Genomic DNA, 18,531 nt, shown 5'->3' with positions numbered 1-18,531 from the left:
GCGGAGCCTGCGGCCATGGGAGGGGGCCGTGCCGGCGGGTGGCACGGGCCCCCTCATGCTGCAGGCCCTGTAGAAGTCGCTACGGCTGCTATAGCGGTAGTTACGCCACTGCGTATAGGTTTGTACGGCGTAAAACTACAGCTCCCAGCATGGCCTGAACAATGGTAAGGATATGCTGGGAGATGCGGTTTCACAAAAAAAATCCTATCACCATCATCTCGCTGCAGATCATACAGTGACTACATTACTGATTAGAGGCAGAATAAACATTTACATTAAGTGACTCACCGGTGACGTCTCAGATTCTAGTTCTTTTCTTCTCCCTCCGGTTCAGACATCTATGATGGATTTCTCCCGGCCATGACCCATTTCTGCAGTTTTCCGTTTAGATGTCTTCAGCTTCTCACTTTTAAAACATTTCTGCACCTATAAACAAAGTTAAAATTCTCAACACATCTAAATATAACTGTCACAAACACACACACACACACACACACACACACACACACCGTGCCCCCTGTAGATAGTGACCTACATAGAAGCCCCTGTAGATAGTGCCCACATATGGACTCCAGAGCTGCAAGGCAATAGTGCTAACCACTGAGCCACCGTGCTGCCCTACATATAGCTTCCCCTATAGTTAGTGATCCACGTATAGCCCACCTCTGTATATAGTGTCTCACATATAGCTCCCCCTGTATATAGTGTCCCACATATAGCCCACCCCTGTAGACTGTGCACTACATATAGCCACCCTGTTGCTAGTGCCCCACAGGTAACCCACCCCTGTATATAGTGTCCCACATATAGACCCCCCTGTATATAGTGGCCCACATATAGACCCCCCTGTATATAGTGGCCCACATATAGACCCCCCTGTATATAGTGGCCCACATATGGACCCCCCTGTATATAGTGGCCCACATATGGACCGCCCCTGTATATAGTGGCCCACATATAGAGCCCCCTGTATATAATGGCCCACATATAGAGCCCCCTGTATATAGTGGCCCACACCCCCACATATAGACCCCCCCTGTATATAATGGCCCACATATAGAGCCCCCTGTATATAATGGCCCACACCCCCACATATAGACCCCCCCTGTAGCTACTGCCCCACATATAGACCCCCCTGTAGCTACTGCCCCACATATAGACCCCCTATATATAATAGCCCACATAAAGATGACCCCCCCCCCCACTATAGATAATGCCATTCACATTTTTATGAGGGAAAAAAAACAAAAACTTGACATACTCACATTCTCCGGTTCCCACGCTGTTCACTGGCGATGCAGACATGCTCTCTTCTGAGCATGTCTGCAGGAGCTGAACGAGCGTCCTCCAATGACGCTGATTGGCGGGGCAGAATGACTTGCCCCGCCAATCAGCACCTTCCAAGCATGGAAGCGGCGCGATGATGTCATCGCGCCGCTAGCCAATCAGTGTCATTGTAAGGCACTGGATGGTCAGGCACGGAACATGCCCGGCCATTCAGTGCTAATACATGTATTTGGCTGCCGCTAGCACTGGGGCCCCCTCCGGTGCTAGCGACACCTACAGGCATGAGAGGGCCTGTGTAAGGCTCGGCGTCGCGGCCCCACAGTAGCGACGCTACCGCTGTAGTAGCCATAACGGCTGCTAGCGGCGCCACCGGGCCCCCTCAAGCCCCGGGCCCCGTAGCAGCCGCTACTGCTGCTACCGCCGCAGTTACGCCACTGCTAATATAGTTTACCATAGGGACATTACCAGGGCCGGACTGGGGCTGAAATTAAGCCCTGGAATTTGAAAGCACACAGGCCCACTTGTTGAGTGTGAAATATATGGCCATGTTCACACAGGGAAGAAATGCTGCGTAAAAAATTACACAGTACCAAATTGTGGTGCAATTTTTCTGGTGGAATGTCCACTGCGGAAAACAGCAGTTAAAAAATCTTATACTTATCCCGGTCTCCGTAGTCATGGCAACGCGTCACCTGTGATTGGCTGCAGCAGTCACATGGGATGTAACATCAACTGAGAAAGCCAGCCTTAACGGAGAAGTATAGAGAACAGGGTAAGTATAAGGGGGTTTTTTTCTGAGCTTTTCTGCCGCAATAATCGCAACAAAATTGTTGCAGGTTTTACAACCCCATTGAATTCAATTGGGAAAACCTGCAACAGAAAAGTGATTCCAAAACATAAATTGACATGCTGCGGATTAAAAAATAGCACTGCAGGTCAATTTATGAATGTTTTTTCGGCAGATTTTTTTTGCAGTGTGTGGATGAGATTTGTTTCAATCTCATCCACTCTGCTGCTACTGATGCAGAAAATCCACAGTGTTTATTGCTATGTGTGGGCATACCCTGTTTGTTCGCTTGTAGCTTATGAGAATGTGCAGCATGGCTACATTATATATCTTATAGTTATGGCTGTACCTCGTATTACAACTCAGTCCCATTAACCCTTTCCCGCCGCAGCCATTTTTAGGATTTTCACTTAAGGTTTTTTCTCCCCAGCTTCCAAAAGCCATAACTTTTTTATTTTTCCATCAATATTGCTGTATGAGGGCCATTTATTGTACCATATAATGTAGTGAGAAACTGGAAAACATATATTTGTGGGGTGGAATAGGAAATAAACAGCGATTCCTCAATCTTTAGGAGGGTTTTGTTTTTACGGCGTTCACCGTGCGGGGAAAACGGCAGTTAACCTTATTCTGCGGGTCAATACAATTACGGTGATACTAAATTGATATATCTTTTTTTATGTTTTACTACTTTTACAAGGAAAAAACTGATTGTTAAAACTAAAATTTGCGTTTTGTCTCCACATTCTGAGAGCCATAACTTTTTTATTTTTCCGTCAATTGAGCGATATGAGGGCTTATTTTTTAGGGTTTGAGCTGTCATTTTAATTTTGAGATACACGAGACTTTTTGATGACATTTGACTCCATTATTTGTGGGAGTTGAAGTGACCAAAAAACAGAGATTCTGGCGGTTTTAATTTTTTACTTCGTTCACCGTGCTGTCTAAATAATTATACAGTATATTGTAATAGTTCAGACTTTTACGTTTTACGGATGCGTCGATATCTTAATTTTTTTTCTTAGATTGTGAAAAGGGGAAAATGGGAAAAGGTTTTTGTTTTTTTTAATTATTCAAATTTTTTTATTTTACTGTTTTTTACCTGTCCCCCTAGGGGACTGGAAACAGCGATCTAACTTGCATGATATACTGCAATATTAATGCATTGCGGTATACCGTGATACTGACACTCTCCTATGAAGCCCTTCAAAGATGGCAGACCTGAGGGCCTTTATCAGGCCTCCAGACTGCCATGCCAACCAACATTGCAATGTTACAGGGGGCCGTCCCTCTGTTTCTAGACATTTAAATGCCACGGTCGCTATTGACCGTGGCATTTAACGGGTTAAACGGGATACTGTTCGTTACCCTGAAGTGTCAGCTGTAACACACAGCCAACGCGTTCGTTCTATGGAGCAGGCTCAGCCCGTAAGGCTGCTCCACACTCCTTCCAGTGAAAAGAATTCTGTCCATGGTCATGTTATGACACACAGGTGCACGGCTCGTTACAGTTATGTCTTATTCAGACGAGCGTATAGATCGGCCGCGTGACGGACGTTTTTTAACAACCGTCACACGGCTGCATGTAATTCTATGGGGCTATTCACACGGACGTTGCTTTAATGGACCGTGTGAAGGGTCCACGAAAAAATAGGACTTGTCCTATTTTTGTCCGTCTTCACGGAACTCTCAATAGACTCAAGTCTATGAGGGATCTGTGAAAACAGGTCCTGCACGGCTGCGAATCGGCAGTGAAAAACTGACGTTTTTCATAGCCGATTTGACACACGCTTGTTTGAATAAGGATTGACAGTATGGGCCAGTATACACGTTGCATAAATACTGCAGATTTTCCGCAACGGAATTAGTTGCGTAAAATCCGCAGCAAATACAGTAGCAGCAAAGTCGATGAGATTGAAAAAATATCATCCACATGCTGCTTAAATACTGAGCAGAAAAACCGCTCATAAATTGATCTGTAGTGTGAAAATACATTCCGCAGCATGTCAATTCTCTTTACGTAAACGCTGCTTATATGTTGCGGGATTTCCCCATTGAATTCAATGGGGATGTAAATACTGCATCAAATAGCAGCTGTTCCATTTTTGCATCTATCCCACCGCAAAAAAACTCATAAAAAAATAAACTTACCTAGGAGTCTGTGTTTCATCCTCCTGGGATGATGCTTCATCTCATGTGACCGCCGCTGCAGCCAATCATAGGCTGCAGTGGTCTCCTGGGATGAGACGTCATCCCAGGAGGCCGGCCGGCTTTAGTGCTGCAGCTATTCGCAGTAAACATTCCGGACGGAAAACTACAGCACAGTTTGGTGCGCATTTTCGCCCGGAATTCCCTGCGGCAGACCATGGACAGAATGTTATCCACTAAAAGTAAACAATGAATGTTACCATTAACCCCTTAACGCCGAAGGACGGATATATCCGTCCTCAGCAGCTGCTAGTTCACGCAAGAGGACGGATATATCCGTCCTGTGATGGCGCGGGTACTGAGACTGTACCAACGCGATCAGCGGCATGAGCACGGCTGTTATATACACAGCTTGGCTCCTGCTGCAACTGCCGGAATCGAAGCGCACTCTGATTCCGGCAGTTTAACCCATTAAATGCTGCTGTCAATAGTGACAGCGGCATTTAATGTGTTTGACAGAGGGAGGGAGCTCCCTCTGTCACCCCATCGGCGCCCCCGCAAAGAAACCGCGGGTCGCCGTCGGGTTCCCATGGCAGCCGGGGGTCTAACACAGACCCCCAGGTGTGCCTTCAGCATCTGCATGTTAGGCGATGCCGGAGGCATGACCTAACAGATTGCCTGTCAGTTTTACACTGACAGGCAATAATGCTTTGGTATACTAAGTATACCAAAGCATTATATATGCGATCGGCAGATCGCATAGTGAAGTCCCCTGGTGGGACTAAAAAAATAAATGTACATCAGTTAAATAAAGTTTGTGAAAAAAAATAAAATAAATGACAGTGAAAATCAAATAAAACTACTTTTTTTGCCCAAAAAGTGGTTTTATTTAGTAAAAGTGTCAAAACAAATCACACATACACATATATGGTATCCCCGCGATCGTAGCAACTTGAATAATAAAATGAACACATTAATTAACCCGTTAGTGACCGGCCCATAGTGTTTTTACGTCGGTCACTAACGGGCCTTATTCTGATGCCATAGACTTTTTACGTCGCGGCATCGGAATAAGTAAACAGAGCAGGGAGCTGTCAAATCTCCCTGCTCTCAGCTGCCAGAGGCAGCTGAGGGCTGGGAGCGTCCCTGCTCTGCCGGGTGAGATCGATATTAGTATCGATCTCACCCGTTTAACCCCTCAGATGCGGTGCTCAATAGCGAGAACCAAATCTGAGTGGTTTTGGAGAGAGGGAGGGAGCTCCCTCTCTCTCCCACCGACACCCGGCGATACGATCGCCGAGTGTCTGAGTCTCCCATGGCAGCTGGGGGCCTAATAAAGGCCCCCAGGTCTGCCTGGAGCGACTGCCTGCTAGATCATGCCGCAGGCATAATACAAATATAATGGTGGTTTCTCTTGGCTCAAATACCCACAAAATCTCTCTCAGACCGGAGCAGGCAAAACTAAATTGGGTATGATCCAACAAATACCCTAAATAGCATATATAAAGTACAGTGAAGTTTACCGCTCAGACGGCACTGGTAACAGTCCAATATCATTCAGTATAGACACTCTCTCCCAGAAAAATGCAGTGGACAGTCCGCAATCCAATGAGGGTGTGGATGGTAATTCTTATCCTTGTAGTTCCACCAAGCTCCTTATCGTCTCCCTCCACATTCAAAGAACTCCTGGTAGGAAAAGGATCTTATGTCTCTAATAGATGGAAAAAGGAAGACACATAGTGCAACACCCTCTGCAAAAAGATTGCTCCACGCCAAGTTTAATCCATACTCACAGAAGTAACAAGAAATAAAAGCATCAAGGTAAGTAAAAATCTTTAAAATTTCTAGGCGGCACGCCAAACACTCTCGAAGTAACAAGAAATAAAAGCATCAAGGTAAGTAAAAATCTTTAAAATTTCTAGGCGGCACGCCAAACACTCTCTCTTCTGTGAGTATGGATTAAACTTGGCGTGGAGCAATCTTTTTGCAGAGGGTGTTGCACTATGTGTCTTCCTTTTTCCATCTATTAGAGACATAAGATCCTTTTCCTACCAGGAGTTCTTTGAATGTGGAGGGAGACGATAAGGAGCTTGGTGGAACTACAAGGATAAGAATTACCATCCACACCCTCATTGGATTGCGGACTGTCCACTGCATTTTTCTGGGAGAGAGTGTCTATACTGAATGATATTGGACTGTTACCAGTGCCGTCTGAGCGGTAAACTTCACTGTACTTTATATACGCAGGCATAATACACTGCAATACAAAAGTTTTGCAGTGTATTATAATAGCGATCGGAAGATCGCATAGTGAAGTCCCCTAGTGGGGCTAGTAAAAAAAAAAGTTTAATAAAGTTAATAAAAAAAAAATTTGAAAAATAATTAAAAACCCAGCTTTTCCCCTTTCAAAATGCTTTACTATTAAAAAACCAAAATAAAGTAAAAAAGTTACACATATTTGGTATCGCCTCTTCCGTAACGACCCCGACTATAAAGCTATTACATTACTAACCCGCACGGTGAACGCCGTAAAAAATGAAATAAAAAACAACGGAAAAATTGCTGTTTTCTGTGAATCCTGACTGAAAATGTGATTAAAAAGTGATCAAAAAGTCGCATCTACTCCAAAATGGTACCAATAAAAACTACAAGTCTTCCCGCAAAAAAAAAGCCCTCATACAACTGCATCGGCGAAAAAATAAAAACGTTACGGCTCTTCAAATATGGAGACACAAAAACAAATAATTTTGAAAAAAAATGTAAAACATACAAAAACGATACAAATTTGGTATAGTTGCAATCGTAACAACCCGCTGAATAAACTTATTGTGTTATTTATACCACACGGTAAACGGCGTAGATTTAGGACGCAAAAAAGAGTAGCGAAATTTTTTTTTTCTATCCCCCCCAAAAAAAGTTAATAAAAGTTAATCAATAAATAATATGTGCCTCAAAATGGTGCTATTAAAAAATACAACTTGGAGGGGCGTGGCTTAGACATGGCGGAGTGAGGACGTGTTCTGCTGCAGCTCCGGACCCGCCGAACAGTAAACCGCCCGACAGGGCATACATACCGGTCCCCACCGCAGGATGACAAGAGGGAGACACCGCAAAACTCTCCCGGTCCCAGCTGGCGCCTCGGATATCGGCAGATACCTCCGCTCCACAAAGGACGGGATCCCGCCGCGTTCCTCCTCCACTCCACCTGCAGGCCGCACCCAGACCCCGCTGCAGCGTGGCTGCTTGCCGCCGCTCTCCTCATCGGCCCAGACTTCTCCTGCTGGCGGCAGTTCCCGGACTTCAGGGGTGGATATGACGTTGTCTCCAGAGGAAGGTCAGTGGGGGCCTGAAGGCCGATGGGTTGGTCAAGCCCACTGGAAATGAGGACTTTCCCCCGCTACAGCCGCAGATAGAGGCAAGACAGGGGGCGATCCAGGTGGCCTTGCCGGGCAGTGAGGCGGAGACGCCATTTTTCCCTGCCACTTCACAGCAGCTCCCCCTACACGACGGCCTGCTGAGCCAGGCCACGCCGGCCATCTTTCGGGGATCACCTGTCCCCTCAGGGAGTGCTGGGGACCCATTGCCCAGTGTGTTGGTGGGCCCCCCGCTGTCTATGGAGCGGACCCTGGCGGAATTGTGGGAGATGGTGAAGGTGCTGCCCACCAAAACGGATCTAGATCAACGCCTGTCTCGGTTTGAGGAGAAACATGACAGGGCCATTAGGACGGTTACACAGGAGGTCCGGGCCTTGACGGCGAGGGTTGAAACGTTGGAGCACCTGAACTCCATATCTACGGTGGACATATCGGTTCTCTCTCAGTCCCTGGCCACCCAAGCGTCACAATTACGGGACTTCTCGCTCCATTTGCATGATGTCGAAAATAGGGGGCGACGTAATAATCTGAAGTTGAGAGGATTACCAGAATCGGTCCCCCCTGATGGCCTCTATGACGCTGTATCACACATTTTCAATAATCTCCTGGACCGCCCACGTGATATGGCCATTGAGATGGACAGAGTGCATAGGCTGGCGGGTCCCCGGGTCAGAGATGGTAATCGTCCCAGAGACGTCATTTGTCGGGTACACTTTTATAAGCAGAAGGAGGAGATTGCCCGGAGAGCGTGGGAGAAGGGAGCTGTTACATTTCAGGGCTCGGAGATCATTGTACTGCCGGACGTTTCCCGACTGACCCTCTCCATGCGCAGGCTTGTCCGTCCATTACTAGAAGCAACCAAGTCCGCTGGAGCTACATACAGATGGGGTCACCCCTTCCACATCATCCTCCGCAGACAGGGGCAGTCATTTGTGGTCAGGTCCCCTGAGGATTTGGAGGAGGCCTTCCGCTTCCTGGATATATCACCGGTGCGGTTACCAGACTGGACTGAACCCCCAGCACCCTTTTCGACTAGAAGTGGCCCTTATCCTGATTTCGTACCCCACCGAACACCTCGACCTGGAGATGAGCGGTCTGATTCACGGTTTCTAGGGCGGTCATCCCCACGCAGAGAAGACGGGGCAGGAATGCTCGAACCACGAGCCCAGAGGAGACGATCCCCGCAGAGAGATTGATTTCTACGTTCATGTGTGGGACGTTACATGCACTTAACCCCTTTTTTCTCCACAGGGCTCCCCGTCATTCTGAACTGTAGTCGTCGCTGATGTGGCCTCAGGGGTCACCTGACATAAATTCCGGTCTGGGGAGTATATTCGAGTCTGATTGGGCTTCATGGGTTAGTTCCACGGGGGGTGGGTAGGTTTTTCGTGCTAGGTAATCCCGTGGGTCCGGGGTTGTGCCATTTTCGAAATATACCTTGTAGTTGTTTATTGCACTGACACTGTCTCTTACATCGCTGTCTTTCTTCGTTCCCCATTAGGGTTCCGTGTGGCTGTGTCGTGGTCGGAGCAATTCCTCTGAGAACGACATAGTCCACGTTGAGTAGTGGTAGGAAAGTATACTCCGATTTTAGAGGGCGAGTGTTGCAGTTTGCTCCTGCACTTTGGTTTTTGGTGCAGGCGTTGTTTTCTTTTTCTTTCTCTAACTCTGGTCTTTCCTGTCTTTTGTCCTTACCCTCATTCGTACACCCACCTGTCCACTATGACTGATCTTACCGTTGTCTCCTTAAATGCACAGGGTCTGAACATTCTGGAAAAGAGGTCCTCCATTCTCCGTCTCCTGTGGACAAAGAGGGCGCACGTGGCATTCCTGTAGGAGACCCACTTTCGGGCTGACTGCGTACCGAAACTCACGGACTCTCACTTCCCGGAAGGGTTCCATAGTACGTCCCCGGACTCCAAGACTAAGGGGGTCTCCATCTTGATCTCCAGATCTCTTCCCTGGGAGCATGTGGAGACTCGCACAGATGGGGCGGGACGATACCTCTTCGTGAAGGGTAAGCTGGAAAACACTCTGTACACACTGGCCTCATATTATCTCCCTAACACGGGTCAGGTGGCCTTTTTGGAAAAGGTCCTCGTAGATCTAGATGACTTTCTGGAAGGCACTCTTATACTGGGGGGGGATTTGAACGTCACTTTAGACCCCACTTTAGATTCCTCCCGTGGGCACTCCTCTCTAACACGGTCGGCACATCGTCGCATACGTCGGCTACTTCACGAGCATCAATTGGTTGACACGTGGAGGCTCATGCATCCCTCAACCAAAGACTACACGTTTTTCTCGGCCCCTCATAACTCATACTCTAGATTGGATTACTTCTTTTTAGGCCACCCTCACCTCGCTACCCTCACGTCCGCCTCTATAGACGATATCACCTTCTCGGACCATGCCCTTATTACACTTACTCTCGCGCGTCAAACAGCCCACCCACGCCCATGGCAATGGCGACTGAATGACTCACTCCTACAGGATTCGGTGGTGGTCTCGGACATCCGCCGCGACCTGGGGGAGTACTTTGAAATGAACGTCGCATCGGGAGTGGACCCCTTCTGTATCTGGGAAGCCGACAAATGTGTGATTCGGGGTTCCTTTATACGTATTGGTTCCAAAATTAAGAAGGAGAGGGCGGCGCACCTCCGGGACTTATTGTCCCAGATTCATCGATTAGAACAGACCCATAAGGTGTCTCAGGATAGGGGTATAGGGGCGGAGTTGGGGCAGTTGAGAGAGCAAGTACGTTCGCTCTGTCTTTCTAAGGCCCGGGCCACCATAGTCAAGTGTAGGAGACACTTCTATGAATTTAGTAACAAACCGGGTAGGATGTTGGCACGGGCACTTCGGAAGACACGTTCCAGTACATATGTACCCCACATTATAGGCTCCCATAACAGGCACTTACAGCTCCCACATGATATCACGGAGGCCTTCCGTGCTTAATACCACTCGTTATATAACCTCCCTCATGCACCTTCTTCCCCGGGAGGCGGCAGCCACTTGGGAAAGATTGAGCAGTACCTCAGGTCCTCGGGGATGAAAAGCATTCCACCAGAGGCAATTGAGGCCTTGGAGGTCCCCATTTCCTTAGACGAGTTGTCGTGGGCACTGAAGGACTCCCCGGTCGGGAAGGCACCGGGCCCAGATGGTCTACCGATACAATATTATAAGACATGTTCAGACGTGCTCTCGACCCACTTCCTGAACGCATTTAACTCACTCACAGAGGGGGGAACCATTCCCCGGGATACGCTGAGGGCGCACATCACGGTGATACCAATGGAGGGTAAGGACCCTGCCTTATGTCAGAATTACCGCCCAATATCCTTGTTGAACGTGGATCTTAAGCTCTTCGCGAAGATTCTGTCCCAACGACTGTCTCCGTTACTACATAATGTAATTCATAAGGACCAGGTGGGTTTCATGCCCTCACGGGAAGCGCGGGACAATACCACAAGAGCAATTAATTTGATGTATCGAGCAACCACCTCTGGGCTTCCCACTTGCTTTCTCTCGACGGATGCGGAAAAGGCCTTCGACAGAGTCAACTGTGAATTTATGCGGGCAACTTTGCGCCATATAGGGCTGGGGGCACATATGCTGAACTGGATCTCGGGTCTATACTCCTCCCCATCAGCACAGGTAAAGGTCAATGGCCACCTCTCCACTACATTCGCAATATCTAATGGTACGCATCAGGGCTGCCCCTTATCCCCACTGATTTTTGTTTTATACCTGGAGCCCTTTTTGTGCCACATCCGCTCCAATCCAGATATTGCGGGGGTAGAATTGGGAGGCAGGTCCCACAAGGTAGCCGCTTATGCGGATGACCTTCTTTTCTTTATCACAGCCCCCAGGATTTCCTTGCCTAACCTGATGGCGGAGTTGGGTAAATACTCGACACTGTCCAGTTTTAAAATCAATTATTCAAAGTCGGAGGCGCTTAACATATCATTGACACAAACTCTGGTGGCCGACCTGGTGGAGTCGTTCTCCTTCAAGTGGGCTAGACACTCGCTCAAGTATCTGGGAGTCAGGCTCCCGAGTGTGCTGTCTCGCCTCTATGAGGTGAACTTCCCACCCCTCCTTCAAAGGGTAAAGAGGGACTTGGACTCGTGGACATCGGGTACTTTTACCTGGTTCGGGAGATGTGCTATATTTAAAATGAACATTTTACGGCGGATCCTGTACGTCTTACAGGCTCTGCCGATACACATCCCGCGCCCCTTCTTTCAGTCCCTGCTGTCTATGCTTCATAAGTTCATTTGGGCGGGGAAACCTGCTCGTATTGCCAGATCCATGCTCTTTCGTGCGAAGTGTGAGGGCGGTGTGGGCCTTCCGGATTTCGTGTCCTATCATCAGGCCTCCCACTTGGTACGAATTCTGGACTGGTTCAGACATGCGGAGACTAAAGAGTGGGTGTCCATGGAACAGGTCTTTATGGAAGTTCCGTTACAGGCCCTGCCGTGGTTAGGCACACATGTCCCTCAGACAGCACGGACGCACCCGACAATAGGGCCCACTCTGGCGGTTGCGGCGCGGATTTTTACTCGTAAGGAAGTCTCCCCCTCTCCATCCCCGATGTTTCCGGTTTTGGGTAATCCTGCATTTCCCCCAGGGGCAGGAGGGAGGCCCTTTTCAGCACTGGTTGAAGGCAGGGAGAGGACGTGCTGCCCATTTTGTGGATGAGGTGTGGATGAGTGGTACCCAGCTGTCGTCCTTGTCGGATCCGATCCCTTTTTCTGTATGGCAGGTCGCCCAATTGAGACACTTCCTCGTGTCCTTAGCGGAGCCAGCGGCATATGCGCGAGATCACTCCCCCTTTGAGGTATTATGTACGGGTGCGGGCACAATCCGACACGCGTTATCTAGGCTCTATGCTCCCCTGATCTCTCCTTCCGATCTACCCACGCCTCCATACTTGCTTAGTTGGGAGAGGGACTTAGGCCTCACATTTACCCCTGAGCATAAGGAACACATGTTCCACACGACACATAAGTCCTCTATGGCTAGTAGATTTCAAGAAGCAGGGTATAAGATTCTGTCTCGATGGTATAGGGTGCCTTCCAGATTGCATGTGATGTTCCCGGCGGTTTAACCGTTGTGTTGGAGATGTGGTGACCATGTGGGTACTCTCTTACATATTTTTTGGGATTGCGCCAAGCTGACGGACTTTTGGTCGGAGGTGTGGCGCATTTCCTCAAAATTTACAGATTTCCTACTACCAAGAACACCCGGTCTCTTCCTGCTTCATCTGTGTGAGATGCCTCTATCGGTCTATCGACGGTCAGTGGTGCGCCATCTGGTGAATGCGGCCAGAGCGTGTATCCCTGCGTTATGGAGACAATCGTGCCCCCCGACGGTGGGCATGTGGCTTGCTAAAATTCAGGAGATTATGAGAATGGAGGATCTCACGGCATCAATGAGAGGATCCCATGCCGCCTTTCTCAAGACGTGGCGTGAATGGATTCGCTTTCAGTCCTCAGAGGAATACAAGACCGTCATGGTGTCTTGAGTCAATTCAATGGGTCCTAGTGGTCAGGTTGGTTCCCTCCCCCCCTTCTTTCCTTTCCTTTTTCTGCCCTCTTTTCTCTTTAGTTGCACTGCAACGTTGCTCTACTCCACCTATAGGAATATATGCATGGCTGCGGGTCCACGATGCATACCAGAGCGCCTTTAGTTTTCATGTTGTTAGCGGTTGGAGCTATACTTATCTGTGAATAGAGTGCCTATATACTGTTATATGTTGGCCTGCGAGCCGATGTAGGTGCATCCCTGCGCTGAGCCATGCTGTACTGCTCTTTTGAAAACGAAAATAAAATAATAAAAAAAAATAAATACAACTTGTCCCGCAAAAAACAAGACCTTATACAGCTATGTCGATGCAAAAATAAAAGAGTTATAGCTCTTGGAATGCGACGATGGAAAAACGTAAAAAATAGCCTGGTCATTAAAGGAACAGTGTCACCAAAAAATAATTTTTTATATCAGTTTGATGTTAGTGTTTTATTAAAAACTTTTATATTTGTGTGTTTGTGTTTTACTTTTTTTTATTTTTTTACTTTTTCTTCCCTATGGGGGCTGCCATTTTTTTTTCCATTTCTGTATGTGTCGATTAACGACACATACAGACATGGAATACGGCAGCTACAGTCCCATAGTGAATGCGAACGGGGCCCGTTCCATCCACTATGGTGTACGCCGTCTGTGTGGGAACGGCGCATGCGCCGCTCCCACACAGTCCAAGTTGAACTGTGCGCCGTCCGGCGCCATTTTCCTGTGGACCGGAAGTCGCGGCCGGACAGTAAAATTACTACTTCCGGTCGCGGCTTCCGGACTTGTGCACTTGGAGCAGCGGCAGCAGACGGAGCGGACGGACCGGAGGGAGCGGCGGCGACAGGAGCAGGTAAGTTATTTCTATGTATGTTCGTGTTTCAGTGTGTGTTTACTACTGTATGTAAACCTACTACACTGTGTGTTAGCTCAAAAAATGACCGTTCAATCCCCTCGTTTCTCCCGGCACTAGCCAGGATAAAGGAGGGGGGGATTCTGAGAGCTCACTAGAGAGAGTGAGTTTTTTCCAATTTTGCAGCATAAAGCACTGTGGTTGCTTTACCACATGCAATGCTGCAATTTTGGGAATTGCTCCATCTAGTGACCAGCACTGGGAAATATTATAAATTAGAATCTAATTTATAATATTTCCTGACTCGTGAAAAAAAAAAAAAAATTAGAACAATGTTTAATCACCTACACACTAATTGTTTAACTAAAAAAAATAAATTTCCCTTTAAGGTCTAAAATAGGCTGGTCATTAAGGGGTTAAACCACCGGATGAACGGCGTCCAAAAAAAACAACGGCAAAATTCTCTCTTTTCTCCCATTACCCCCATAAAAAATTAAATTAAAATTAATCTATAAGTCCTATGTACCCCAAAATAATACTAATGAAAACTACACATTGGCCCGCAAAAATCAAGCCCCCATACGGCCACATTGACGAAAAAATAAAAACGTTACGGCTCTTGGAATGCGGCGATGCAAAAACAAGTAATTTTTTTCTAAAAGGCTTTTTATTGTGCAAACGTAGGAAAACATATAAAACCCTTACATATTTGGTATCCCTATAATCGTGCCGACCCATAGAATAAAGTGAACATGTTATTTACGCTGCATAGTAAACGGCGTAAATTTATAACGTGAAAATCAATGCTGGAATAGCTGCTTATTTTCAATTCTCTCCTAAAATAAAGTTAATAAAAGTTAATCAATATATTATAAGCATCTAAAAATGGTGCAATTACAAAATACAACTCGTCCCGCAAAAAACAAGCCCTTATACGGCTATGTCTACGGAATAAAAAAAAAGTTACGACTCTTGGAATGCGACTGTGAGAAAACAAAAAATAATCCTTGGTCATTAACGTGCAAAATGGCCTGGTCATTAAGGGGTTAAATAGCAGAGATCTTAAAAACAATGAGTAATTAATACAGCTACTCTGAGATATAATAACAGTAATTAAAGAAGTGGCCGCAGCTCTGATTTAGCCCTCCTGTCCCCTTCACTCTTTTTCCCTGCATGCTGGCATCTCGGCCACCTGCTGTGTCCTGAACTGCAGCACATCTCCATTCAAGAGAATGGGTCGTGCTGCAGTTCCTTGCACCGCCGGGTAGCCGGGGTGCTGTTGTGCAGGGAAAAACAGTAAAGGGGACACAGTGTTAAATCAGCACTGCAGCACCTTCATTCTCAGGTCGGGGACCCAGGTTGGATCCCCACCGATCATAAAGTAATGGCATAGGCTATCGATCGAGTGTGGATGTATGCTTAAGGCCCCATGCACCCGAACGTGTTTTTGCGTCCGCAATTCCCCCGAAAATCCACGGGAGAATTGCGGAACCATTCATTTCTATGGGCCCATACACACTATCCGTGTTTTCACAGGTCCCCACATGTCCGCAAATCCGTGCCGCACAAACTCAGGACATGTCTTATTACGGCCCGCAAATTCGATGCGGACATGCCCATAGAAGTCAATGGGCCCGTGGAAAATGCGGGTACACCTCCGTGTGTCAACCGCAGTTTGCGGATTTGCGGAAGTGTTGCTAGGCGACGACCGGGAATGAGTTCTGTTGTCATCCTGTTTTACCTAGGCTTTTTTTTTTTATCCGCATTTTGCGGATTACATACGGATGAACTGCGGAGGACATTTCACGGAACACGGTCCTGGAATTTGCGGACCAGAAAAACACTACGGTCGTGTGCATGAGGCCTTAGTTGTAAAAAAACATGCAATGTATGAACATACTCTTACCCCCACAAACACCACAAAAATGGGCCTATAATCCCCTCTTACAGTACACAGGGCTAATACAACCCCCCGCATACAACTCCCATTTTACACAAAGCCTAAATAGTCCCCAGCACACAGTATCCTCTCATCCCTTCCCCACCAACATCACACAGGGTCCTAACCCCTCCCCCATAAAGCACAGGGTATCTGAAACAATGTTGCCCCTACCTTCTACCACAACACATGACCCTGCATCAGACACCCACCAGCCCACAGATGTGCAGGAGATTGTTCCAGTGTCTCCAGGTTGCAGATAGGGCAGGGTCCTGCTGATGTTTTTTCATTCATTGACAGGAAGCAGTGGATGTTATCAGGAAGACTCCTCCTCCACATACGCTTGTGCAGCCAGAGAGCCCTCCCCCTCCATGTCCTGCACTGGTCAGTGTGCAGTCAGAGCTTCCCTTTTGCTGATTGTTGGAGCACTTGTCAGCTGACAGGCTGTCTACCAATCAGAGCTTCTGCTCAGTAAAAGGGAAGCTCTAATCTGCGTCTATAGCAGCTGATGAGCATGAAACAATGTCAGAGCGGCCTCTGAGCAGCTACATGAGGTATCTTATCCCTGTCTCTCCGCTATATAGTGCAAAGTGTGCACTGTGCTGCTGGGGAGGAAGAGGAGAGCAGCCCATTGGGACACCAGCCCATCTGGCATTTGCCAGAATTGCCAGATGGGCAGTCCGGCCCTGGATATTACTGTTAGAATGATATGCACATTCGGGGCATACGCAGGATTTTCTCAAGGGGGTAAAAAAAAATTCTCAATGAAGCTTTAGCCAGACTCGGAGTGTTGTGCACACTACACATCCCCCCATTCTCATACTCCCATAGCTCTTACTACAGCTGGCTGAGCAGAAGATGTTTCTTCCGGTTTATCAGGCATGTGGCTGCTGGTTATCAGGGTGAAAGAATCCTAGTCTTATCTTCTTTCATCTCAGGAGCCTTTCTCCCAAAACCTCCACACCATAATCACATATTACCACCACATAATGACTGAATAATACCACCATACAGTTACTAAATAATACTGCCACACCATGACCACATATTACCACAGCATGGTGACTGAGTAATACCACCATACTATTACTGCATAATACCTCCAAATTATAAACACATACTGTATTACCACAGCATGGTGACTGAGTAATACCACCATACTGTTACTGCATAAAACCTCCACATTCTAAACACATACTGTATTACCACAGCATGGTGACTGAATAATACCACATAGTGACTGAATAATACCTCCACACCATGACCACATATTACCACTACATAGTGACTGAATAATACCACCATACTGTTACAGAATAATACCTCCACACCGTAATCACATAGTGACTGAATAATACCGCCACACCATATCCACATAGGGACTGAATAAAACCACCATACTGTTACTGAATAATACCTCCACACCATGATCACATATTGCCACTACATCGTGACTGAATAATACCACCATACTGTTACTGAATAATACCTCCACACCGTAATCACATAGTGATTGAATAATACCGCCACACCATAACCACATAGGGACTGAATACTACCAGCATACTATTACTGAATACTACCTCCACACCATGATCACATATTGCCACTACATAGTGACTGAATTATAACACTATACTGTTACTGAATAATATCTCCACCTCATGACCACATATTATCACCCTATAGTGACTGAATAATACCACCATACTGTTACTAAATAATACCGCCACACCATGACCACATATTACCACAGTATAAAGACTGAATAATACTGTTACTGCATAATACCTCCACATTATAAACACATACTGTATTACCACAGCATGGTGACTTAATAATACCCCATAGTGACTGAATAATACCTCCACACCATGACCACATATTACCACTACATAGTAACTGAATAATACCACCTGTCACGGTCACAGGGTATGTGGACCCACTAGGCCTCTCCGCCGTAGCGGAGAGGCAGCTGACCAGGTATCAGTCTATGCAAAAGTCTATTAGCAGTTCGTAACGCTTGGGTACCTGAGCTAGTCCAGACAGTGGCTGTGGCTTCAGCACGGATGGAGGTCGTGCAGCAGGTTACGCCAGACGTGGCGGGCAGTACAAAATGTGGCAGAAGACACTGGACGTGGCAGAAGACACTGGATGTGGCAAACGACACTGGAGGTGGCAAACGACACTGGAGGTGCAGTAGGACACGACTCCAACACTAGTAGGCACAGGAACAAGAACACAGCACGGGATACAGGAACAGGTAACGGGTAACAACTGGAACGGGAAACACTAAGGGACCATTTGCAAGACAGACTTGGGATAAACTAACAACGCTCAGGCAAGGCTCAGAAGGGCTGGGGCCTTATAGGTTATAACATTATAGGTTGATGATGATGGTGATGATTGTTTTCATGTGCGCGCGCTGGCCCTTTAGGAGCGGGCACGAGCATGCACGCGCACCCTACGGGACACAGCGGACCGGAGCGGAAGTGAGCGCTGGTGTCTCCTAGGAAGGAGATGAGGACCAGCGCTCACAGATCCATGGCTGCGGGTGTCGGGAGGTGAGTAA

The 18,531-nt window shown here is 47.3% G+C and overlaps 1 protein-coding gene across 4 annotated transcripts in view; it reads right to left on the bottom strand.

Moving 5' to 3' along the window:
* Positions 1-294: 294 nt before the first annotated feature.
* Positions 295-18,531, bottom strand: part of BRD8 (bromodomain containing 8) — a 115,682-nt gene continuing 97,445 nt past the window's right edge. For all 4 annotated transcript variants that reach the window (XM_075856747.1, XM_075856748.1, XM_075856749.1 and 1 more), the window contains one exon: positions 295-426. In XM_075856747.1, coding sequence (XP_075712862.1) covers positions 331-426 — 96 coding nt within the window. In that variant the 3' untranslated portion in view covers positions 295-330. The remainder of the gene's footprint in view (positions 427-18,531) is intronic.

Source organism: Rhinoderma darwinii, chromosome 3 (assembly GCF_050947455.1).
Source record: "Rhinoderma darwinii isolate aRhiDar2 chromosome 3, aRhiDar2.hap1, whole genome shotgun sequence".
Taxonomy (NCBI): Eukaryota; Metazoa; Chordata; class Amphibia; order Anura; family Rhinodermatidae; genus Rhinoderma; species Rhinoderma darwinii.
Note: the sequence above shows the minus strand (reverse complement) of the source record. Positions and strands in the feature narration are given on the sequence as shown.